Source organism: Diuraphis noxia, unplaced genomic scaffold (genome assembly GCF_037042655.1).
Source record: "Diuraphis noxia isolate RWA-SAM2 unplaced genomic scaffold, SU_Dnox_SAM2 contig0002, whole genome shotgun sequence".
Classification (NCBI taxonomy): Eukaryota; Metazoa; Arthropoda; class Insecta; order Hemiptera; family Aphididae; genus Diuraphis; species Diuraphis noxia.
The window spans coordinates 45,550,048-45,578,014 of record NW_028301712.1 but is presented as its reverse complement, the minus strand read 5'-3'; the positions used below and the strand labels follow the sequence as shown (position 1 = coordinate 45,578,014).

Genomic DNA, 27,967 nt, shown 5'->3' with positions numbered 1-27,967 from the left:
GGGTTTAAGATGATTACAGGAGTATGGACAGTGCAGTCTGCGAGCTCATTCGTTCGGCCGACGTACAGTAGTTCAGTTCTTGGATACGATTTACGAAGCCGTTGTTTGCAGACTTGCAGTATATATATATACCTACACGTACTATAGGTAAGTCTTTAGTATTATTTTTATATTTATATTTCTTTGCCTCTTTAGGATAATTATTACACGGTTTTTTGAACGGATATGAACTCGTTTGACGATTGTCGAACACATAAAGTAAATTACACATTTGTTTTTCTCGAATTTCCGTTAAAATTTCTATTCCGAAAGCCTTCGTACGCTGCCCGACAAATTACCTACTGTACAAAGTATAGTAAAACGTGGAAGTACGCGAAGTTCTAAAAGTCATTAATTATAATGCGGAAAAATCCCTCTCGGCAAAATAAATTGCTCCGCGTCAATCAAGTAGTTATATATATATATTTATATGGGACCGTTATTAATACAATTTATACACATCCGAATTATGTGTGTATAATAAAATAATAAGTGCATAATCAGCATTAGCCTTGATGTGTGTTGATGTAAAAAAATTATATCAAGTTTATAAAAAAAAATTTTTTTTGACGGTAATTAGTGTGCTGGACGAACCGTGCAAGGTTGCGGCCGACTTATCGATTGTACGCGTTCGAAATACTGTTGGTTTACAGGAATACGAAGGGTTTTCCGATAAAACGCGATTGGAATCCTAAACATCCAATCTCATTTTTTTTTTATCGAGCAATAAGTGGTACTTCTTTGGAGAAGTATACCAACACGCGGTTAGATCATGTAGCCTGCAGATGAATAATACATATAGCTATGGAAGACAAATAAGTGTTCTTGAAAACAGTTTTACTCCATATGCGAGTGCTTTGATGTCAGACATAGAAAGTGACGTATTCTATAAATTTAAATGGCTTCTGAATACATTCCATCGGAAAATTTTACATTTGTAAGATAACTGACACACAAGAGAAGATACCGTACAAATTGAAAATGAAATAGACGTGCAATTATTCACACGATACACAATTACACGAATATGATATATACCTATATATTCATAATTAAATAAATAATAGGTATTATAACGGAGGAATAAATACTATAGCTAAGATAATATTTCTCTAAATTAGCATTAATATGTATTTATAGAATTTTCGAACAGAAAAACAACAGTTTTAAATTAATTTACAGATTTTGGACTCAAAGTTTAAAATCAAAAAGTGCTTTTTGAATGAGAAACGAATAAAATGGATTAAAATAAGAAACAAAGTCACATGATAACTATTTTATATATTTTATATAATTTAAGACATATAGTCACAAGGGAATATAATTGTGTACATCTATGAACAGGCTTGGTACCTATCTTTCAGTCGATTTATAACCAGCATACTACTATGGCCACATATTATATACCTACTGTATACAGCGGTACGCATAATATCGGAGTTTGATGTCGATATAATCACGTTAAGGGTGTGAAAATAACATTTGACAACTCATAAATAAAGATATACAATATAAGTTTTGACATAAATTTAAATTGAACGAATATTATACTACATATTTTATATAGACATATATATATTATATTCCTTTATAATGTGTATGTGCAAGAAATATATATTATATTATATTTATTTATAAAAATACTCATAAATTCTTAAATCTTGAATATTGTATGACGCAATGGTCCACTGGGAAAACTTTATACTTGTAGAAAAGTTTTTTTCATTTTAGTTTTTCTTAAGACGCGTACCTACTACAACACCCGATCCTTGGAGACAATAAAAATCTATTTTTAGCTACATGAAATAGTAGCAATTAAATGGAAAAGTTTTAAAGTTACAGCATAATTTTATACTTATTAAAATAAACAATGAGAATTATAATACAATGTGCAAATGTTGAGACAACATTGTTCTACTATACGAGACATGCATTTCAAATAAATTTTCACCGTGTCACAGTAAATGACTAAATGTCCGTTCAAAATATATTAATGTTGTCTACAACTTGGTAAATTGAATAAAAATGTTCACTCTATATACATTTAAAAACATTATGAAATTTATATAATACACAGAAAATGTTTTAACACTAATCAGAATAACACATTTTTATGAGTCAGCTAATTATACTATCAATATGATAGAACGATAGATATAGGTACAAATAATTATCATATTATGATGAAATTTAAAAGAACTCATTTCTATAGTAAATCGATTTGTCATCGAATACAAATTGAACAATGTACACCTCTATACCGAAGTGTTTCATAACGAATTTCTTGAAAATATAAGTTTATATTTCTTAAAATGTATTCTCATCGACTTTCCAGTGTCTAAATTTCTATAATAGTACTGATTAGTATCCAATCGATAAACATATACTGCATGAAAATTATACAACTTTTCCTAAATTAAATACATATCATTGTAATATATGTCATCCCACTAATCTATATCCGAAAATTTCTTAAACAACTCAGGTTGTTTTTTATAATGTTGCTTATTTTGTACCTAATGCAATATTAATAGAATATAATATACATGATTAATTATATTTTATCCAAATGACCAGTTATATAGGTAAATGGAATTTATTGATTTCATTCAGTTTATATATAGGCATATACATACACTATACAGAAAAGCTGTAATTTTAAATAAATAAAACTTCGATTAACTTTCAAAAAGTTTAATTAAGTTAATAACACAATGTTATTTGATTTTTAACTAACGGTTACTTGGTAATTTAATATAATAATAATAATTATGAAGAATTGTGGATGCCATGATAATACATCATATTATACTGTAAGTTTAAAATTTGCTTATTTGAAAATAAAGTAAAAGTTTTTTAATAAATACAACACGAGAGGAAAACGTATTTAGTAATATTTTAATTTTAACAGACTCTATAAAGTATAAACCTTAATAAAAATAAAAATAATACAACCAACGGCAACGTTAAATTATTTTATTAGTACGATACTGCGGTTAAAATCCATATCCAAAACGTATGGGTTTGCGTTCCGTAAACGATATATTTATGTAACAATTTTAATATTACACGGACGGTGCAAACAAATTGGTTAAATAAATGTGTGCGGGATTGTTAGATATTCAGAGGAATTGGTCGTAAAATACAAGATGTACACACGTAGGTATAGAAAAGGTGTTAGATTAATAATTTATGGAACGGATAAATATCGCGGTTAAATTAGGGTCACGAACGGATGTGTAGTCGACCACCAGTCATTGAATAATATAATAATTATACATTCATGGAATGATTGTTTGTTTTTCCAGAAATGGGTGGCACGTACTCGACCGGTGGTGTGTTCGTGGTGAAGGAGAAGGAAAAGGGATCAAACAAACAGCGACACCGACGTAAGGATAATATCAAAAAACAAAGCCATGACAATCGGTCCGAGTGAGTGTCAAATATATAATATATATTTATATACAATATAATCCGTATTATGAGTAATATAATTTAAGATCCCCACCGTTACCAAATATACTTAAAAGTATCATTAGACTTTATGTGGACTTTTATGAATGTTTCCTACCCGAGGGTGTATTATCATAAAAACACAAACAATGACCCCTGCAGGTCGTAAAATTATAGTACGGTGTACAAAAACGTAATTGGGTAGCCCAAAAAAATTGGCTTTCATCCAAGATTGTCAAACTTAAGCGATAACAGTGGACCGTGGGCTTACTTTCGTACGGACACGCGTTACATAAGATAAACTCTGGTAAAATAAATAAATTTGTCCTATAATAACTATATAGAATTATAACTTAATACGTTTTGTTCAAAAACAACGGAAAACTGTAAATAACGAACATGAATGATTTTATTCCCCATACAAACATACCTACCTCTGTCCCCGCGTTAGCCACAACAATATAACAAGCACGCAACTCTGCAGTTTGCAATGGTATTTGCATTTTCGTAACGACTAACGATAGTAATATTATAATACTAATAATACAATAATACTTATCATTTAATGATATACATACATATATATATATATATATTCAATACCTAAGTTAAATAACAATTTAAAAAATATCTCTCTGATCAAAAATTTATATTGCTATATCTACTTGGGAATATTAATGTCTACATTAGAATCTAATTATATAATTTTCTAATCATAATAGAAGTTAAGTTCTAGTTATATTTCTTAATTAATAGTTATGAGAATTTTAAATCTGCATTTATAGTTTAGTAATTATGTAAAAATTAAAAATAATGATCCCTTGAATATCGTTATAAACGATTTCTATATAAATATTTTACTTTACATCAGATACCCAAGTTATAATATATTACCTAAATTAATTATGAAAATAAACACGGATGTCGGGCAATTCATTCTATATGCTTTTTTTGAGTTTAATAATTAATGTTTTTCATTATTAGGGTTGCCGATAGAATTTTTATACAATAATATGTAGGTACCTACTAATAATAATTTACACCTTTTAGCTTTTGTATGCCACAATAATTAATTGATTAATACAAATTATTTCATTTTAATTATTTAAAATGTATTGTAGCTATACAGTTAAGTTTAAAAATCTAAAATTTAAATTCAGCCATTATAACTTTTGACTTCAATTTAGTGTTCAAATAATATGTTTATTATAAGTACAACAAGTTTTTCTTTGAATAAATGTATATTAAAAATTGTTATTGAATACCTACTTGAAAACTATTATTTAAACTCCTTCTAACAAAGTATTGTCTCATAATACATATATGTATAGGTACTTTTAAAAACCTTATGTTTTTCCTTTTATGTGGTTTTACAAAGTGAATTGGTAGAGTTTAATTCAAAAGAGATGAAATGAGGCGAGTGCCAAATATTTATGTAAAAGGTTTCTAGACCGCCTTTTTCGTTATTTAATTACGGTATTTTTCGATCCCATAAAAGCAACACAACAACAAACTCAATATGAAAATCAGTACGCGAATATATCGTAAATGTAAAACTGTTCTAAAAATTTACTTTAAATTATCAAAAACCACAGGATTCGATGGTTTTGAATTGCAGCTTGTATTATTTTTTAATAAGTTAAAAGCACGTAGTTTTTATCGTGTACTGACGATTCATTGTTTATTTGAAGTACGTTCTAACAAAAGAAATAAATTGTGTGAATTTTTCAAAAATAAAAATTCAAAAGATTCTTTTGATTCTTCAGCACACATCAAATAGGACAATTGTATTCTAAAAACATACTCCAATACTAATTTACCTATACCAAAAATTTAAAAATGATATATATTAGGTATATAGTAATCTGACATAAAAATGTGAGATCGATATAAAATACAAGTGCAATAACAAAATAAAATTAGGTATAGTACTCGTAGGTGCATAACGTCGGTACCTAATAATAACTTATGAAATAAGAAGAAAAAAGTTTGTGAGGTAATATTTCGGCCAAATTTAGATAATTTAAAAATGTCATTGATATAGTTACACGATATTTACAAATCATCACTGATGTAATGATATTATATACATATTACATATAGTATATACAGTTATATTTTCAATATATTCTATAAAATCCAGATAACAGACATAAAATAACTCATACAATAATATATTCTATTTGAAGCAATAAATTAAACTCATAAAATATTTATCTGCAAAAATAAACTTCACGATTTTCACGTATTTTGATCGTAATAATATAATAAATAAAATGTATTTCCGACACGTATACGAGTAATAAATAAAATTGTCATACTAAAAGACTATTTCGATAATGAAATTAATAATTATATACTTATAAAATATTAAATATGTTTAAAAATCATAAACTAAAATATTCTGAATACGAAATTAATTAGCTTTAGAGCAATTATACCATGAAAAACAACAGTAGGTACCTAATAGTAACATCGAAACAGACGAGTCAGTATTTTAAAAAAACATTGTTACTAAACAAATAAAATTATAGCTAGGTATGCAATGAGTATAATGCATTAATATGCATAACTATTAATTATTATAATATACGAGTATGCATAAAATACACGTGTGTTTTCGAAATATTCTTTTCGATTCGAAATAAAATATGCGGCACATATCGGAAAATGAACGTTAACGACCTTTTTGAATAAGTCCGACGATAACAAGTTTAACATATTAATCAGGTATATATTATATAGCTGTAGGTATACTATTTTATTTTCATCGACGAATATTTTTCTATACACGAGGTTTTTTTTGTCGAGGCAAATGTTTTGATTATGTACAATATGTTCATTGATAGCTCCGCTGCAGTATTATATGACGAGAATCAGATTTTCACTTGGCACATTAGGCCGTTATCGTTGGTCATAAATAACAATTGAGTTGTAATTATTTAGGCATATTCAATTATGCACGAAAACCGTATCATGCGTGATTAATTTCAAATGAACACACATATATATATATATATACCATATAGGTACGCAGGCAACCAAACCGTGCATGTGTATTATTGTGATTAAGCTCTTCCTACACGCACATTTCTAAATTACTATTCAACAAAATTTACCACTGTAATAATATAACATATAACCTAGGTATATGCGAATTTCGTGTCCTTATGAATATACAGTACCTAAATATGCATAATAAAACACATACAATATATACGTATACATTATAGTTCCGAGTTTACAGCCATGACTGCCTCGTCAATGATTTGTTGGTCCACGAAAACAATACGGCCGACCCGTCAAAAGCACACTGCAGGTGCTAAAAATCACGAACAATCAAAGTTGAACTATAATAATGACGCGGTTTGGTCTCACCACATCGTGCGCGTGCCATTTTTCGTTTTTCAAAGATTTCAAGATCGACAGCCGAGGTTAAAATAAACGCGACAGAGTACTAATTATACGCGTGTGATTAAAACCTGCGATTTCGTAAAAACTCATTTTTTTTTTTCGAAAAGCAAACGTAATTTAACACTATCATCATATTATGAATAAGTATTATATTATATACAAAAACGACGATATGGATGTCACAACTGCAGAATTAAATTATTATACCTAAAGAGTTTTCGGAGAAATGAATAAAAAATAAAAAAACGCGTAGAGAGGTTGTATGTAGGTATATATATATATATGCGGAAAACAATTACAACAACAAACGCTGAACGCGCAAATATTTCTACAAAAATGTATTATAATAAATGAAGGTAGCATGCGAATCATCATGAATATTATATATTCGAATTAAATATGCAACGAAAATGGTCAATGACTTTTTTTTTATCGACCATTTATATATAAGTTTGAATTCGCACCTATAAATATAACATTTTGTTTGAACAATACGAAAATATTCACTATGCACTAAACGTAAATGAATTATTATATATAGCTACTATAGCTATAGGTATATATTTCACAACTAAGATAATTTGCGCACGCATCATCGTATATTATAATATAATATAATATATATCTTAATTCATTGTGCTAGATTGGAACCTTTTTAGTGATTACTGCTACAATGCACATGGGAATATTAATACAGAATGTAGATATTGGTATTGATTATTGTACACGGCGGGGTAGAAAACAAGAAAAGAGACAGGAAAAGAGACAGGAAAGGCGAGTACGGTTACATTATATTGTAATCGAATATGCTAATCTTATACATTATAAATATTATATACACACCATAGTTATTTATACAACATAATGATATTATACCCATTCTCATATAGTAATAATAGTAATATAGTGTAACTATATATGCACATACTTTAATGCATTTTTGTCGTCCAACTGTTGTAGACAGAAATGCATAAATGCATAATTCGACATTTCGATCAGGTGCAATATATAAATTAAAATGATCATCAGGATTAGAGTTCGTGAGAGGCGGAAGGAAATAAAACTTTTCAATTGACAGCCGCTAAATATGAAATTATTGTTATATTTCTCCATTCAAATGTATTATTATCTAGACTTGTACACTATTTTATACATTATAATTTATAACAATTGTTAGCCAAATGAAAAGAATTGAAAATAAAATATTTTTTTTTTTAAATAATTAAACAGTTTTTTATATACTAATGCAGTATATCTGACTAAAAAATAATTTCACTTAAAAAAAAGTGAACAATTGTATACACGTCATATTTCAAGAGGGCTGGAGCACGAAACTATATTGTTAATAATAGACATTATTAATGTTTGTATGAAAATGTAATAACATTACACAGTTAAACATTATTTGCAGTAAATATTAATTTAAAGTAGGCAGGTCCTAAAAATTTGCATTTGTGCATTATTTTCAATATTAAAGCGGAAACGTTAAAAAATATAACAAACTGTATACCCGTGAGTCGTAGTATAATACTTTAATAACAATTAGTATATATAGTTATTTTCTACTAATTAATAATTCTACTTATAAATTTTTGTTTTAAAAAATAATTTTTTATTGAAACTATACTTAATAAGTGTTGGTGTTAAATTTTAATTATAGCATAAAAATTATTTTCTCTCTGTAATGCATTCGACCGATACAGAGGGAAAACGCCAAAAATTATATAATATTGTTGATATACCTATGAAAGCGCTTGGGAATCATAATGATATATGAAAACGTTTTTGTAGTAATAGGTTTTATGTTAAATAAATCACGTTGAGACAGATAAATTATTCTACAAAGTACAAAAAAAAAAACAAGCCAAAAAAACCCTATCCTCATCTGATAATCCCAGATGATAAATTTATCTACCTGGACCACGATCGTACCCAAAAGTTGTATAGCCGTATAGGTTATCAGCCACAGAATCGGAGTTTTATTTTCACCACCAAAATTAAAAATCTACCTCTACATTATTACGAGTATCTTAAATATATATATATGCATTAAGTATTCATAGTATATACAATTTTCAAATGTGATTTATTATTAGTTTGACACTTCAACAAATTATAGTCGACTTATATGCCAATAGGGTCAATTTTGCCAATAATTTAATCACAAGTCTTATATGATGACTGCAGACAACAAGCTTTACGATTGAACGAGTCCGTTAAAGATATCTGAAATAAAAAATAAAACGTAATTTCAAAGCAAAGGTTGTGTTCGTACTTCGCAGCGATGAAAAGCCGATTTTCCTTCAAAGGCTTCGAAGCTATGACATTTATTTGATATATCACAAAATGTTAATCAAAGTTTAGTGCGAATAAAGAAGACCCCTTTAAATATTTTCGAGTAGAATTCCACATAGAGACCTAATAATACACGTAATAGAGAAAAAAAAACGATCAGATGAAACACAAAATTCGCGGGACTGCAGCACCACTACGCTGTTATTATAATGTTACTACATAATGATTCTACTCGCGAACACAGGGTTGTATAAAAAAAGGCGTGGTGTTGGTGTTAAGGGCGGTAAAATATTTAGGTTTTAATTCATTAAATTCATTTAAAAATATATGTTTAGAAGCAAAATACAAAACATAATAAATTGTTGTTTAAAACGTTTTCAGGAAAACTTTATGATAATTTTTACAATATTCGAGCAAGAAATTATATAAAACTTAAAAACAGGAAATAATAAACTATATAGACGCGTATACATAATTTTCTTAGTGGTTTTAATTTTCTGTTAAAATACAATTTTACAAATTGTAATACGCTGCGAGTTTCTTTCTCGAGGCCTCGTCAATCGTGGACCAAATAATAAATATAATATTAGGTATGTTTAATGATATTTGAAGATGTCATCACAAAATATTTGTCCGAGGTATGTGAACAGTTCCGCAAATACGGTCGGATTCATGTATATGTGGACATAAAGTAGATCTCGTGGTCGAGGAGAACAGTTGTGGATCCGCCACGTGAAGGGGTGGTAAAGGGCGCGCGGTCGACAGCCGTTAATTAAACGGAGCTCACACAAACACTCCGAGGCCGGTATACCATAACGCTCAGCAGACGTGCTGGTATTTAAGTGTGCTAACAACACGTAATATTATTATACATTATTGTACGATGTACAGTGTGTACACTGCTGCAGCTGGCGTTCGAGCGCGATCGTCCGACCGGAACGAACAATACAAGCACGCCGCACCGAGGGCGTTATATTTTGTACACAACAATATGGCTACCGCGTTGCCGGAAAAAGCTGTTACCGGCTCTCTGGAATTGAACTATATACAGTAGGTAATATACATATATAGGACGTATTTCCGTGATGTAAACAACGAACACTGCACGCGCGCGCTTGTCAATATCGGCAGTACTTTAAAAAAAAAGTATAATAACGGCATTGCAGGTAATATACCAGCGTGTCGAGTCCAGCTCCGGAGTGGTGGTTAGACGAGGGGTGGAGGGGCGAGAAAAATGGCGCGTGCTTTGGAAAAACAACAACAACAACGTGAAATTATCAGTAAAATTTATTATTGTAAAAGTGATTGGAGAGAAATATCTAATATACCCATCTTTATATGCGGTGCAGGGGATGAAATCTAACGGCTGCATGAGATATGAGTCTGTATAGGCTACTACGAGGTCTTGCGAACCACCCCGTGAAGCACCTATAATCTATATTATATACGTATAGTGGGTTTTCCGATTGCAAGGGAGTCTAATGCACCGTTCTCCGACCACCTGCACCTTCCTCTATACTCCTACTCCTCTTCCGTGTGTGTACAACGCAGACCTTGGAACGGACCGGCACTGGCGATGACGTTCCGGTGGACAACTATATATACCTACGGTGCGCACACACACACACACACACACACACACACAACACTTCACCTGGCGCTTTAGTTTGTGTTTGTGTGTGTGTACGCGCGTAAATATTATACGTCAGTGCAGCGTTCGCCTATATGCAGTCTTCCAGTCGCGCGCGCAGAATAGGTACGCGCGTACATGTCATACGTATCGTCTCCGGAAAACGTTCCATTTTCCGTTTCTATCGCCTGTGTCGCAGAACCACGAAATTGCGTATATATATTGTGTGTACTATATTCTTCATCACGTCGTGTAATCTGCCTAATGTATTAATATTGTCGTAACGCCGCACATCAATAGTTGTTCACGCCAATCTTCCCTCGGTGAGTCTTTCATTTTTTTTTTTTTTATTCGATATAAAAGGTGCTTATATGGCTATATATCAACTCATCAGATATTATTAATAAATAAATATTATATTTATAATGTTTCTTTCGTTCCACCAATAGGTAGTGGTGGTAGTGCTATATTAAAAGAACAACCATTATTTTAAAGTAAAATAGAATGAAAACGAATAGCTTCGTCTGCAGACCGCGCTTTATTCACAGCACAAAATTTGAATAACTTTTTTCATACATTTCAGTAAAAAATATTATAATATGAGTTAATCGCTTGCAACCTCTGTAACTATAGTTTGGTAATTTTCGTTGATTATACAATATGATTACTATCAATATAATCACGTAGATTTATATCCCAAAACAAAACTTATTCTTACTGTTCAACTAACAGACCATATTATACTATACCGTCCATGTATTACTATAGGTATAAAACGAAAAGAGGTACCTAATACATATTAATTAACTTTTTCTAATATGGTTTTCACATAAGTATATTATGCGCGACGCGCGAGTAAACGTATTAACATTTAATACTATGATTATTATCAAGATTATATACATGCATCTGATAGCTATAGCCTATAATATACATTATATAAACTGTCCAAGTTACATTTGATTATAATATATTGTGTTATAATAGTACTTATACTACTTTTGGCTTTTTTACTATGGTAACTATATATGTATACTCTATATTAAGGCGAGTATCTATAGTTACTATCTATGTTATGCCATATTTATGATTCGTAAAGATTTTAAAAGTTAAATATAACATCAATAAATATTTTGTAATACAATAAACGTCTGTTTTATAAAAATTGTGATAGGATAGGTCATTAAAGTATATGTTAACATTTCCACATAGTGTAATATGTAGTGACAGCTATCATTGACAGCCAAAAATAGGATGCGTGACTTACGTTGAACTAAATAAAATATATGTTGTGAAGTTTTTTCGTGAGATTAAGATTGATATGTATTTACTCGACAAAATCCTAACAGATTACTGTCTCCGCGTTTTGTAATATATATACCTAGTATTTGTGAGGTATTAAACGACTATATTATACTTAATAAAACTTATCTCAGTAGTATCCTTTTACAGTTTTACATTAATTATAACTAGAACAATATATATGAAAATCTTAATTTCATAAGTATATAATGCTTAAAAAAAAATAATGGACTTTTCAAGATTTAAACGATTAATCACGATGAAAACAAAAAAATAAAATCAGAAAAATGTTGACTACGACTTGGCAGAGCATATATAGGTGATCAAATGTAAAGCATATAAGTCGAAAGTTCTATGAACTCGACCAAAGTGAACAATATTGTTCTGTATAATTATGTAAAACAAAGCCAGAAATTCCGAACACCCGATTCGCAATAAGCCGGATCTGCGTCTGTCGGAACTAACGTCACGCTCATGAGGGAGCCTCTGGAGTATATGTCCATTAGATCTATCTAACAGACCGTAACATCCACCTGCGGAATAGATATGTGAAACGCACTATACATACACACAAACAAAATTATTTGATATGGGAGGAAATTGAATATCCCACTGTGAATGACCGGATTTAGCAGGCAGAGAGCCGTCCAATAGGCTTCGTCGTGAAATGGGCAGAAAGCATGGAGAGTGAAATCATTAACATCGGTATAATATGTATTAATACCTAGTAGGTTTTCATAGTCATCTCCCGCAAATATCATATTGTTCGTGACGCAACAGGGTCTAATTAACAATAATTGTTGATATTCGTGAAAGATACACTTTTTTCATTATATTGTCTTTTGTCTCTCATTGTTATCATTGACATAATCGATTAGGTATATACATTTACAACTCATTAACGTCACCTTAACAGCGTTTGAAATCATCTTGACACCTTAAGCCAAACGAATAGCATTTTCAACAACTGATTTATTGTTTTCAACATATTTTAATAGCATGGTCATTAAAAATAATCATCAAAAAATTTAAAATACTTGTAAGCATACGAACAAAGATAGACAATAGAACCTAAAAAATACTAACGTAATATACTAATATAATAGCCATAATACATGATGATCATATGATAAGTAATAACTAGAGCTAAACTTTAAACTAAAGGTGTATTATAAACATACATGCGGGCTAAAAAGAAATGCTTAATGCTTCTGTTTTAACTTAGTATTTAACACGTTTTGAATATCTATTTCAATTAAATTTATTAGGCCCGCATGAACTCAGCTAAGCCATAGATCAGATTAGTCGTAAAATGCAAATATCCTTCATGTATTAAAAGATGTTTCTTGATGGCATTTCTTCGCTGAAGTCCACGAAGGAAAATAAAAACGTGATCAGAATTTGAAATGTGGATGACATAATAATGGATGTAAGGGAAGAAAATGGAAATATTTATTAATAGAAGTTACTAAGATAGTAACATTAAAATGTTATGTAAATTCGGCAAAAGTGATTTATGCACGACAAAAACTAAAAGTACTTAAATATGACCTAGATATAGATTTGTTTGATATATGAAAACAAATTAATTTATAATGAAACAATCAATGTAGATATAGGTACATTCGTTATACCTATAGCCTATAGGGCGATTTTTATTCCTTAATTAATCATTAATTAATTGATGATTTATTGAATTTATTAAAGCTTTACGTTTTATACGTTTTAATACTTTAAAAGTTTAATAATATTTTCAATACATTACAATATCTTTATAGCTTCATAAAAATAATATACATCGTCTTAGAACATTATAATTTTGAAGTAATAAAATAAGAAATACCAAATATATAATAGACCAAGTCAAGTTCGGTCTAATAATACTGAATTAAAAATGTCAATATTTATTTACTGTTGACAATTTTAAACTCGTATTATACGGTTAACCGAAAAAATATTAAATCTAATTTCATATAAATTCAGTAATTAGTAATTACTAATTACGCAAGACATGTACATAATACTTAACTTGAATATCAATGTAGTTATGTAAATTAAAATATTACATGAATATAATAACTATTTAAATTACCATAGTTTAAGTTAAAAAAAATTCAAAATAATAATAGTAAAGGTTTCCGCTGTCCCGTTGTTATATTATGTTTATTTAATGTAGGAAATAATTGCCAAACTAATAACATATAATGTCTAATAGATAATCGTGAAATAACTATGTGGCATCGAAATTATATTATTACTTTTACTCTAACCAATGGAAATCACAAGGACTCGACCTTCGTGTATAGACTCATCAGACATCATAATAATCTAAAGGCTTACTAACAATTTGTGTGTCTTATAAAAATGTAGATATCATACTTATATACGACAAAAATTATACGTCTAACGTATAGACGCTGCATGCAATTAATCATCGGTTTGTCATCGTCAAATTATTACACTGTTAATAAAACAACTGACATTATCAAATATATTCGGTATTGTATTACGTGAAAATCGGATACCACACGAAAAAAATTAAAAAGCCAGTAAGTACAAATCAGCCACCATCAGCCAATTAGAATAAAACAGAATAATAAAAACACCCAACACTATTATTAATGATGATAATAATTTTTGGCAATACGAAAAATAGAATAATTATATGGTGACGGGTAGCAAGAGCCAAGAATACACAACACGCAATAACGGATATGTTTTCAAATAAAACTTATGACTTGTTAGGTACCAGCCGTAAAAAAATATAACATTGTTATGTCCAATGCTTATATCATATTATCATTATGATTATTATGTATAAACCTACGATAATATTCGCACATGCGGTAGGACCGAAAATCGTTGTTTGTGTTATACTGTTCTCAGATGGATTTAATATATATTTATTCGCAAAAACATCGCGTAAAGAACTCGCAACCGAACAAAAAGCTGTCAGGTACGGTCTGCTCGGTGCAGCATAATATTATATATATATATATTATAGATGGGCGGCACACTATGAGCGCGGGCGCAACAGAAACACAACGCGCGACCATCGACCCGAGACGCGCGCGCGACCATACGTCTTGTATTATTGTGATTTGTGGCGCACGTCCGCCTATATAAGTATATATTAACACGAATATAAACAGATTTGACCTAATGACTGTGTGAGAAAATTGATCATTATGTAATATTGTAATAATGTGCAAACATAATTTGGTGATAATTTCCGACGACGACTGGCACTGGCACTCGTCAATCGCATCAGTGCCATGACGTCATTAATGTACAATAATATTAATATATTATATACAGGTACCTACAATATAAAAGCACTGAAAAAACTGCTTAATCGACGACTGCATATTATTAGAGTTAAAGAGATTGATGCCGACATCGTATGCGAATACGATGAATGATGATTATTGATGTCAAAGAAAAATATCAAGTAAGTCTGCACGTGCGTTCCGCTCGGTGAATAGAATTCGCGTTGACAGAATCAGTACCAACGGGAGGGAGGCGTGACATGGTTTTTATTTAAATAATATTAATCAAATTAATATTTATTTTATTTTGTAGCTATCGTCTATCATTCGTACACGTCTTCTAGTCTTTTAGTCGGGAGATTGGGTTAGGGGCATCCATAAATTATGATTCAGATTGGTTAGTTCACCATATAAAAACAATTACACTATAATATATTATATCTGACCTCGCTGAGATAATCAAAACGCTCAAAAGTCTAAAATCTATATAATGTAAGACATGCTGCAGTTTGAAATATCTACGTACCTATTGGTAAAAAGGTATAAGATTATATATTATTATTAGTATTATATTTACAATCAACATCACTTTCACCAAAGTGTCCTCCGCGGGTCGTCACAGCCTCATCGCGCGATAATCCGAATAATAATAATAATAACGATAATAATATTAAGCAAGGTCGCGCGCACACTGCTGTGTTCACTATAAACTTTAGTCATGGTATACATTTCTCTGGGTTTATGAAATGTGTATATGTATATATATGTACGTATTACTATGTCTCGTAGCACGTCGAATCGCAGGGTTTAAAAAAATGCACTTATCGCTACTGCTCTATAGTCAATGATACATTTTTCCTGTTTTATAAACTATGTCCGTTTCACAAACGAGTTTATTAATGGAATTTCTTTTAAAATTATCTTGGTGTTTTTTAAAGTAAAATTCGTCTGACAATAAATACAAATATCGCAAGTAGACACTATTATTTTGAATTAAACGGTAACTATATACAATATGAAAACCATCAAAGGAATATTTTATTTGCATGAATTGTTTCACACATTAAGGGCCCGTATTACAATAGTTGAACTCCGGTTAAACCACGGAATTCGGCCGGTAAAATCAGTGGTTCAAGCATAACCGAGGTTTAAACTATGATTGTAAAACGGGTCCTAAACAAAATATTACAAACGTAGTGTAAACAATAATACAATATGTACTTCAAATTAACAAATACGGAATAAACAACTTTTTTTACGTTAACTATATAGTAATTGTAATATTGATATTATTTAAAAATGTACAACCAACAAAATATTATTAGCTAAATTTATGGCTTTTATGAGAAATGCACAATAATTATGTAATTATTAAATAGAAAACCTACGCTACTTACATTTACATAGTATAATAGACAAATAGTAATTAAAAAAACTTCAATTTATACGCCAATATACCAGATACGTTTAGGCTATAACTCAATATTGTTTAACTATGGAATATACTGAATATACTATAGCTGGATAAACTCGTTATGCTATTAAATACACAAGATAAATACTAAACATCGTACCTAACTAAAATTTATTTTTATTAATTTATTTATAACACATCTTCCAATGATTTAAATTTGTATTCCAATTAAAGAGTATCCTACTACAATGCTGAAATCTTTTCTTCAAATAAAAGCCAACCTTTTTTACTGTAAGTTATACTTTTTAATATTATTGTCGAATTTTCAGTATTTAAATCAAAATTTGAACTAATATTTTTCGAGTTATTGTTATGTTTATTACACTAAGGAAAAAAGTCATTAAAAATAGTTTTATGTAAATATAAAACGAATGTAATAACGCCGTATATGTAATATTTACCATACAAGAACATTTTAACAAATTATAAACAGCTGATAAATTAATATTAATTATTAACTAGGTACTCAAATTTTAAAATTATCATTAACCTATAATCTATGTGTATATCTTCTAATCCCGTAGGCCATAACAGACTATGGATGAAAAAAAAAATTAAATATTATATTGATTTGGGTATTATAAAATCTGTTTTTCAATTGTTTAAACTGTTTAAGGAAAACAAGAATTTAAGTTAAAACTATATTGTTTCTATTTTGAAACTTTAATAAATAAATAATATTATAATAACAGAAAAATGTAAATTGAATTATGACCATTTTAACTGAAGACTATTATTTATTTTTTTAAATGATATATAAGTGATTAATTTGTATTTTAAAGATAGATATAGTATTATATAAATATGATTAAAAAAACGTGATAATCCAGACGCGACAGTACCCCAATTTAATGAATAAATAGCTCTATCCTATTTAGATTAATTCAATAGTTTCCTAATAGTATCATTTCCATCCAAAATCTGACAAAAGTATTTCATATATGAAATTCTCAAAAATAAAACTATTATTTTTACAATATTGTATTTACTTATAAACTTATAAATTATCAATATGATACTCTTTTATCTAAATAAAATGTATTCCAATAATAATTCTTAGATATTGTATATATTTTGTAATTCAAAACGTTATACAGTGTCTTTTAAAAAAATATTTGAAATCTATGTAGATAATAAAATTACCTAGATCTCGATTACCTTTTATAGTTAAGTGATGACTGATGAGTTTATTGACCCTTTTACAGTCCTTATTATTGTTAATAAAACATACAAAAAATGTTACTCTATTTCATAATATTCTGTATGAATTGTCGTGTGTTTATTAATAGTCGATGTTAAAGTATTTTGTCGTCTAATGTTCAGCTTATGTAAATTTAGTTCTGTAACTAAATAATTCAGAAAACTAATTTTACATTAATTTAAATTAGAGTAGCTAAACAATAGTTGTGCTTATTTTAAATTCTAAAACTTTACTTTTGTTAAGTTACAATTTCACCCGAACCCGAGCTAAAAATAAATTTTAAAATATAGCCTAAAATGTATACAGAGCCCGCATTGTGGTAAATCGCACTTTATTTTACCTATAAGTATACAGCAACCTAGAACTTTTTATTATGTATAATTGTTTATGATTAACCTATAAGTCACTGCAGATTTGAGAAAATGTATACAGCTTAAAAATTTGCAGCTTTAATGGAGTCGTACGCATGTAGCGTGTAGATAAAAGAATCGATATCATATACCAAACTATATTTGCCACGAATGCGGTCGTCTTCATAGACGCCGTGACCTTTTAAAATTGTGCAAATGTAGGTGAAAAAAATATTACCACATACAGAAATAATCAACTGTGTGGTGATGCTATTATACTTTAAAGTTTAAACGGATCTATAAAATAAATCGTAGGTAGTAGTATGCCTAGGTACTACTGATAGTATCACTTTAACTAGTGATAACTTTTAACTAAGTAGAACTTTTATTGTAATAATCAAATTTATATATTCTATGTAACACTAAAAATTACTTTTGAATTAAATCTAGATAGACCAAAATTAATGTTTGATATAAAGAATCGAAATGATATATATGTAATGAACAATAAGAATCAGTGGAAAAAAGCGACTCAGTCTAAAAGAAATAACGATTACTATAAATCTCATTAAAAGTTAATTCATTTAAATTTTTGATTATTATATCCCTTGATAATGTACATTAACAAATTAATGAAACAAATGTTTTCACGAAAATAACAACTAAACATGACAATTTTATAATAGGGTTAATACTTAATAAGTACCTAAGCAAAGTAATTATTTTAAAATTTAAAAATTTTCTGAAAAAAACAGTAGAAAACTATCCATAGAATTATTTTTGAATTTTTTGAAAAACAAGCTATCTTAAGTTATCTTTTTAAGTAAATTAAATTTAAAATAATTAATTACAGTTCAATAAAGTTAGAACACAAACACAAGCTAACAATAATTATGAGAATGGAAATTCATCACTCATTCACTCACGTCAATGTTTGGACAAAATCGTCATAATATGTTTCTTTTTAAGCATTACTTAACATTGGACTAAATTAGTAATACAAAATAATTACATTTGTAATCCCTGTATCTGCTAGCTGAAATAATAAAAATAAGATGAATTATCCCGATGTTTAATAATCAAAAGTACATAACATATTATACAGGTACTGACTTTTAATTTTGAATATAATAACATTTTAGATTTTTAGCACAATATAATATGGAATTCGTTCAGTTATGATATTTCAGAAATAAAACTCGTAAGTTGGGCATATGACGACGCAACCAATTTATAAACTGTATACAGTACACGTACACCGTGGGAGGAGGGATTAAAGGATCTGAACATAATCGTTCTACTCTTATACGTGCTCGTGATACTTTAAAGTCCGACATCTTAAAACAGTCGGCCGCGGCGGTCAGGTCAAACAAAATAATAATATCATAAACTCTATAAAAGTTGTTTTGTGGTGAGGCCATATAGGAGTAATCCAGGGAATTCATGCGCGTGGTATTATTTATTCGACACATTTAAAAGTTTTTAATAAAATCAACCGCCATTCATATTTCTATTTAATATCTATATTGTATGTACTTAATGATAACGCAACTGAATCTTCTATATTTTTTGTTATGAAATGAAATTAAGAGCATGTCTGCAGCACATTTTTGCCTCTCTAGCTGCAGTCTACGGGCAACATAACACATTTTACGTTCACAACACAAAAACAAATAATATACTTATTTCTAAGTTATTTAATAGTTCATTTTAATATTAAATAAGCTAGTATTACAAATATACATTAAGGCTAAACGCAACTTGGTTATTGCTTTAAGACAAAGAAAATACATGCGAGACACGGTGTAGTTTCAAGCGATATCAACAGTTTAACAAAAAATTAAATAAAATCTTAAATTATTTATAGACAATTGTAATAAAATATTAAAATATATTTTACATTAAAACTAACTTCTTGAAAACACTGTGAAAAAAAAGCAAAACTTCAAACGCAGTCGGTAGGATTCGAACCTACGCTCCCAGAGGGAATCTGATTTCTAGTCAGACGCCTTAACCGCTCGGCCACGACTGCTCGATGTAGAATTGGTGAAAAATTAGTTTATTTAACAAATACAGCATAATATATAGATACATTTTAACTTGAACTTAAATACTTCAATACATATTTTTTAAATTTTAAATGAACGATATAAAACTATTAACACTATAGTATACAAAAAACGATTCTGAGCGAAGACTATCCGGCAGCCTATATACCTACTACCTATGTATATTTGATAATACCTATCATTTATTTTAATTAAAGTAATTTATTTTACTATCAAGTACCATTGATTAATTAATATACTGTAGTTTAATTAATAAATGCAAGTACCTATTAGAGGTATTATTAAATTAATTTTTGCCAAAAAATTGTATTCACATTTATAGAAATATCGAAAACTTCAAATGTCAATGAAAACGACTCAAAACATTTTTATAATATCTACGATCATTACTTTTTGAATAACAACAATACAAGAAAATCATATGAGAATTTGTTAATTTACGAGGGAATACACAATATCTAACTTAAAACGCTACTAAAAAATTAATTTGACCTAACGGTAAACTTTTTTTTGATATAAAATATAAGAAAACATAAGAAGCATAATTGTAATCAATTTTCAAAGCTTAAAAATAAATAGAATTTTTTTTATGAATTTATAACTCGAAATGATTTGTCAATTTTCACGATTCTGATAAATGTTGTCAAAATTTTAATCTTAGACGTTCATAAAAATTGATTGAGGATTTACGCTCAATTTTTATCAAGAAATTCCACTAACAACAACTTATAAAGAATATTGTAGTAATAGATTTTCAAGTTTTTTGACCGAGTAAAACATTTTTGTTAAGCAATAGTTTTAAAAAAAATAATAAAACTTGAAATTCGTATCGATAGCTAGCTCAAAAACAAATATTCCGAAAATTATATGGTTCATAAACATTTTGAGAATTATAATATCATGTAATTATTTAACTTACTTAATACTTAACTACCCAACTTATTAAAAATATGAAATTTTCATTTAAACTCTAAATAAAAAATGATTCATAAAAAAAATAATAATATTATTAAACCAACACATTAAAATCTGAAAAAATTCCATAGCACTTAAAAGTAAAGTATAAAATCCAGCCGTAATAGACACGGTTAGTGTGAACTCAATAAGCATTCAAGTATAATAAATTGCCAGCAAACAAGGCGCTAAGAGTTTAATAAATGATAACGTTTCAGGAGATGATAAAACCAGAACACAACTTGGTGATACTCATGAAAAATGTCTCACTCCATCTTGGCAAAAGCTAGTTTTTTTATTCTAAATTTAGTAACAATGATAAATTGCTTTCAAAAAAAAAAAACAATTATGATCTTATTCAACCAGTATTGATTGATCGTTTTTGTACATTATAAGTGGCAAGCACTCATAAAAATTTAAAAATATATATATGTAAAAAATATGTCGATGAAAAACTAAAAAATGATATAGTTATCAAACACATCAAATTCCCATAAATCGTATTCGAGTTTGCAAGATTTATTTTTTTTCTTTATTATAGTTTTCTTGTATAAATCAACTAAACTTTAAATGTTTTACCTATTTTTTCGTAACTGGAATACCTACAATCATCACCACCAACAATTTGGTTATTAGCACTCAAAATTCTACAATAAACGCGTATTAGTTATTATGTAAAAAGTAACTCTATGAGTTGAATGAGTACCTATATCTTCTTACTGACAAAATAATCAAAGAACGAAAAGTGATAACAACAATTGTCGTGAAGGAACGGGAAAATAATTAACATGCATTATACTAGTCAACAATTTTTATCACTTAGTCCATTCGAAAATTTTTTTTAGATACCGTCAGGCATCAGTGAATTAATCTGATTATTTTATGACTTATCAAAGCAATATTGTTTTTCTAGGTATCGAAATGTATTAATATTAATATATTCAATAATGCTAGTTGCTACACAATTAGTTTACCAAAGTTTACTTAGGTTCTACAAACATATTACATATTATAGGTACATAGACAATGTACACAAAATAATATACATAATAACCTTCATTATACGTACAATAAATAAATTAGTTATATTTAACACATGATATAATATAATTATAGACAAATAAAATATTTTGGAAATTATTATATTAATATTATCATGATAAATAAATCCAAAATCAAAATAATTTTAATTCATTCAAATGTTTTAAACATCTAATAATTTTCTAAATGCCATTTTATATTAAGTACCTATATATATTATATAGATCTACTGATAATATCATAAAATTCGTGTTTGTAGGTGTTTTACTAAAAATCGCCATACACCGCATTTAGCTATGATTTTACCAAGGTTTTACTTGGATTTTACGAACTTATATAGGTGTCAGTGTGTCACCTATTATATTATGTAAATATAATACATTTTAAATAACAGCAGTAGAGTTATGAATAACTGCAGTCTATTACTATACCACAAACTTGTAAATACATAAATGAATAATATAGGTGAATGATGCGCGCACGTTTTACCTTGAAGTGTTGCTGCACTTTAAAGCATACGAAATCCATAAAAAACGGGAGACGTATTTTTTCGTAAACATCGAGTTAATTATTTTATTACATAACCATTTATTTTAAAACAAGCCCTTACTATGATTATAAAACCAATGGCATATCGCATATGTACTTAAGATACAAATTCATTTTTTCGAAATATCATTGCGTAATATATTAATATTATAGTTATACATTAAAAATCACCAAACGCTTTTGAGGACGGTAAAAACGGATTTATTAAAAACTGTTGCAGAGAATCAGACAGAAATAAATAAAACAATTCCCAGGTATATTGGATTTATCACGATCATGCGAGCATAGAGTAGTTAAAACTTGGAACCTTATTGTATTTCTTCGATGGATGCATATTTGCGCGTGCATCCAGAAAGTTATCACCGATATACCATCATAAAGACATAAAATATATTATTATTAAAAGACGGTACAGTTTCTATACTTCATAATTTAAATGATAAACATGATAATATGAATCAAAATATATATAGGTACAAAACGCCACTATACTGAAATACACAAATATAAAGTATTTTTTTTTACATTTTTTTTTTACATTGTAATATAGGTGATAAATTAAGTCATATGAAAAAATTCCCACACATTAAACTCAAACGTAAAACTGTCGACTCTATACCTACTTCACTATACCTAAGATCACTTTTAAAATCCTATCCAATAAACTTATTATTTACCTACAAGTCAATAATTCGATCCGTTCGGACATAACTACCATATTCAGTTATTGGGCCCTGCAAAACCATGCAATACCAAAACGCTTCAGGCTAAAAATGTTCAATCTATTTGCCTACAAAAAATAATGTCTTCTCCTTGGTACTTCATAAACAATAACCTTTACAATAACTTAAAAATTCCTACACTTAATCAATTATCAAAATTATATTACTTTAAATTCCACACTAAATTAACTGGTTAAACATTAATCAAACAACTATCCTCTATCTCAATTCCTAGTAATGTACAAATGAGACTAAAAAAACAGTCTCTATCAAAAATAAAATAAAATACACAATATACAATAATACCTAAAATATACCTAGTCGGATGGCACTGCTGATACATGATAGTCTACTGTCACTAATCATTAACTATAAAATTTGCTTATGGTACAAATTAACTGTATAGATTGTAAACAATTTAAATTAAATTAAAAAAATTAGAAAAATATAATGTTAAGTACTACTTATTACTTGAAATATCTTTGTGGTGGTAATGCATAAGATATTTTTTATTAATACAAAATAAACTAAGTATCTAATTAATTTATAAACAATCAACACAATAATATATAAAATTGAAAAATTATTATATAAAGTTATATATTTTTACAGGAATATACAAAATAACCCAAGAGGATTTTCAACTAGAGCAGATGATGAGGATGAACAGTTCTTCCATCGGTTCTGTTGGGACCAAAAGCCTAACCAAGAACTAATACCTAGGGTGAGATTGAAGACACCGTATAGAACACCACCACTTCTTACTATAAGGTAACACAGTTTATTATTAGTATAGGAGAACAATTAGTTAAATTATTATTAATAGATCTTTTTGTTTTTTGGTTTAGGCATTGATTATATAATATTATTATATAATCAATGATTTAGGGGAAAATGAATGCAAATCTTCATGGTCAAATTTTTAAATAAAATTGAATGAAATTAAATAATACATTTAAATGATACAAAAATATATGTTGAAAAAATAGAAAATAAGTTTTGTTTGCATTGATTAATAAATATGTATATTTTAGCCGTATGCTGAAAGAGTTGGAAAACGAAACAAAGAAGAAAAAAATGGAAGTAGTTCCAAGGTGTAGAGCTAGATCAGCATCAACATCACGGCCAAAGCTCAGACAATATATACCAAATGAGGTAATCAAAAATTATTAATAGATTAAATTAATGTAAAAGTTATAGTTTCACTTGCATAAATAATTATGCACTGTTTAATTGTGCTCCATATTCAACAATGCAGATAATTAATAATTAATTATATTTATTGTTATATTTGTATTTAAAATATATTACTATGACTTTGATTTATCTTACATAAACGTCAAATATAACCCTTTCTATCAGTCGGTATTTTAGATTAGATTTTTGACACCATAATAAATGTATTTAATTTAAAGGACATTTTTTTAAATGTATTCACACATCTACCAAAAAACATTAATAACATGAAAATAATATCCATAAGAGGCCATAAGACACTGATTATATAATATTATGCAAACTTTTTCACCATAAATATCATAATGTTCTGTTCCTCGAGTTACATTTAGATTTATAATATATACCATAAAAAGAATAAGTAAGTTATTCTTGTTTAGAAACTTAAGAATTTAAATGCAATATAAAGCAATTTACATAACTTTTCTTATTGAAATTCAAATGACCAATGGATCATTATGAAAATGGTTTATTATTAAAGATGAATTAATATAAAAATTATAAACATATCATACAAGTTTTAAAATTTTAAAATAAAGTTATTTTATGTGTTACATGAATATTTTAAAATTATATTGTTAAAAAACACTAGTTAATTTTCAAAACATTTGTTACAGAATGCTCCATTGGCAAAACGTTTCAGCCGTGTCGGTCAAGGTAATCGATGTACAAGCCGATATGAAATTTATAACTCAACTACTAGACCATTTGGGAAAAGTTACCGAGAGATGATAACTTCATCTGATGTTAAAATAAATCAAGAATCGACTGATACCAACGAAAGTAGTACAGAGTCAACTCAAAGTGCATATGTAACTTGTAGTTCAGAAGTTGAAACATTAAATATAACTGGATTTCAATGTGTAGATGAGAATGCTACTAAGCATCAAGTCACTTTACAAACTACAATAGGTGAAGATATAACAGAAGCAAGAAATTATAATGTTAAGTCTAATGAAAATGCTAAGGTAATTGAAGAAAAATTCAAATCAACTGAAATAGTGAAAAAAGCAGACGAAAAACGTTTAATGTACAAAATGCCAACCACATCTAATTGGAAAACTTATCAAGAGGAGCAGCTGACTTATGAACCAGAAAATCAACAAATCCACAAGGAAGTGGTTACCAGGTCTAGAAGTTTATATAATCTGCAAGATGAACCTGTTGAGATATTATTAAACAAGCCACCAACATTAATAAAAGCAACATCAGAAAACCATTTGTTTAAAAATAACATAAAACAAAAACCAGTAATAATACAAACAACCCCCTCCAAAAAATATAGCAGTACTGTCAATTTAACTCTTGAAAAAGATTCCACAAAATCCAACAAAAACATAAAATATAAATCTCAATCTGATTTATGTGCAGATATTGAAGAACCGAAAAAACTTGAAAGACCTAAATCAATGGACTTCCTTATCCATAAAGAAAATAAATCACACGCAGATACATTGAAAAAACATTTTTATTATCACCCACTTAAGCCAAATAAAAAACTCAATGATAATGAACTACCAGATCCAGATAAAGTACTAAGTACAAGACAATTATTTCAAAAAGAATTGAAAATACCATTACCGCCGAGCATGAATAATCAAAATCCAAAAACAGGACCAAGGCCAACGCAAGAAATACGAGTTATTCCAGAAACATATAAACCAAAACTTAAAAAATGTGTGTCTGTTGATATGGGGACAAGTATACATAATAGATGGACAGATAGTGGAAGCATATCGTCAGGAGTTGGGAGTGAAGCGAGCTTTGACACAGAATCATCTGAGACAAATCATCGAGCAGACGGGTACAGTAGTGACGACGAAGATTACATAACAGACAAAACAACCGTAGAAATAGTTGGAAGACCAGTATCAGCTGAAATACTTAACAAAATCAGAAAATTTGGTACAAGCGTAACTTATTATGGTGGTAAGGTAATATCCAGCACCAGAGGAGTTGTATGTAGTCCTATGACAATGACCATTATGGATGAAATAAGACATCAAAAAGAAGAAAATGTAAAGCTTAGACTAGTAAAAAGTAATAGTTGTGGAAGTAGAATTGAATTGATAGAAGAGTCCAAACGAGGTGAAAAACAAGTAGAAGCAATACAAGAAGAAGAAGAAGAAGAAGAAGATGAAGAACAACGAGGAACATCAAGTCCACAAATAACAGATGACAATTTATCAAAGCTTTCAAGTGCATCTTCTGACGATATGTCATGGAAAGCTTTAGTAGTAATTCGAAAGAAAATGAGTACCATACCAGTATTTGACATGGAATTTGAAGAGTTTGAAGTATTAGATGACAAAAATAACTAAAACTTTAATGATCGATTTCCTCAAAAAATTCTTTGAATTTTATTATTATCATTTGAATATAATACACTTTATAATTATAGCTATAATATTAATGATCAGATATTACTTGTATAAAAACCGTTCTATTTTGATCAAATTGCCAAAATTATTGAAATTATAAAAAAAAAATTAATATCAATCAATATGGCACGCTTAGCTAGATAAATGATTAAGATTAAATAAAGTACATAATACTATGTTATTATGTTTCATAATTATTGCTTATCTAAATAATATACTACATATATATAGCTAATTGATACATTTTTAATACTTGTAAATACAAAAAAAATGTTAAAGGTACCTGCTTATATGTTATTTATCCATACAAATGTGTCTTGAAATAAAAATTTAAAAAACAAATGATTTCAACATTTTGATTGTAAATAACACGTTCAATGTTTAAATACAATCTTTTGTGCTAGTTGTATAATGTTTTATCTTAATATTAGTATTTAAAGTTTAGATAAAGCTTTAAATAAAGCATTTAAACGGGAATTCTTATGGAAGATAGGTTTTTAGCTAAATATATATATTCTTATTTTTATGTTATTAACAAACTTACAAAATAACCTTAGAAACCTGACATGTCTACGAAATGTCAATAAT

The 27,967-nt window shown here is 28.4% G+C and overlaps 2 protein-coding genes and 1 non-coding gene across 5 annotated transcripts in view; 1 reads left to right on the top strand and 2 right to left on the bottom strand.

Annotated features, from left to right (window-relative positions):
• The window catches only part of MCU (mitochondrial calcium uniporter), a 74,361-nt gene that overhangs the window by 27,568 nt on the left and 18,826 nt on the right, over nucleotides 1-27,967 (bottom strand). The gene's annotated exons all lie outside the window — the stretch shown is intronic.
• jv (javelin) lies at nucleotides 9-27,664 on the top strand. 3 transcript variants are annotated; one of them, XM_089221075.1, is made up of 5 exons: nucleotides 9-147; nucleotides 3,348-3,471; nucleotides 24,375-24,533; nucleotides 24,797-24,917; nucleotides 25,616-27,664. In XM_089221075.1, exons 2-5 carry the CDS (start codon nucleotides 3,350-3,352, stop codon nucleotides 27,317-27,319), a joined length of 2,106 nt encoding a protein of 701 aa, XP_089077201.1. In that variant the 5' UTR covers nucleotides 9-147; nucleotides 3,348-3,349; the 3' UTR covers nucleotides 27,320-27,664. The 3 variants fall into 3 exon arrangements, with proteins under 3 accessions (XP_089077201.1, XP_089077200.1, XP_015373886.1); XM_089221074.1 differs by lacking the exon at nucleotides 9-147 and having other exon boundaries at nucleotides 3,323-3,471; XM_015518400.2 differs by lacking the exons at nucleotides 9-147; nucleotides 3,348-3,471 and adding an exon at nucleotides 10,897-11,154 and having other exon boundaries at nucleotides 25,616-27,661.
• TRNAS-AGA (transfer RNA serine (anticodon AGA)) lies at nucleotides 20,378-20,459 on the bottom strand. The gene has a single exon. It is a non-coding gene; the product is annotated as a tRNA-Ser (tRNA).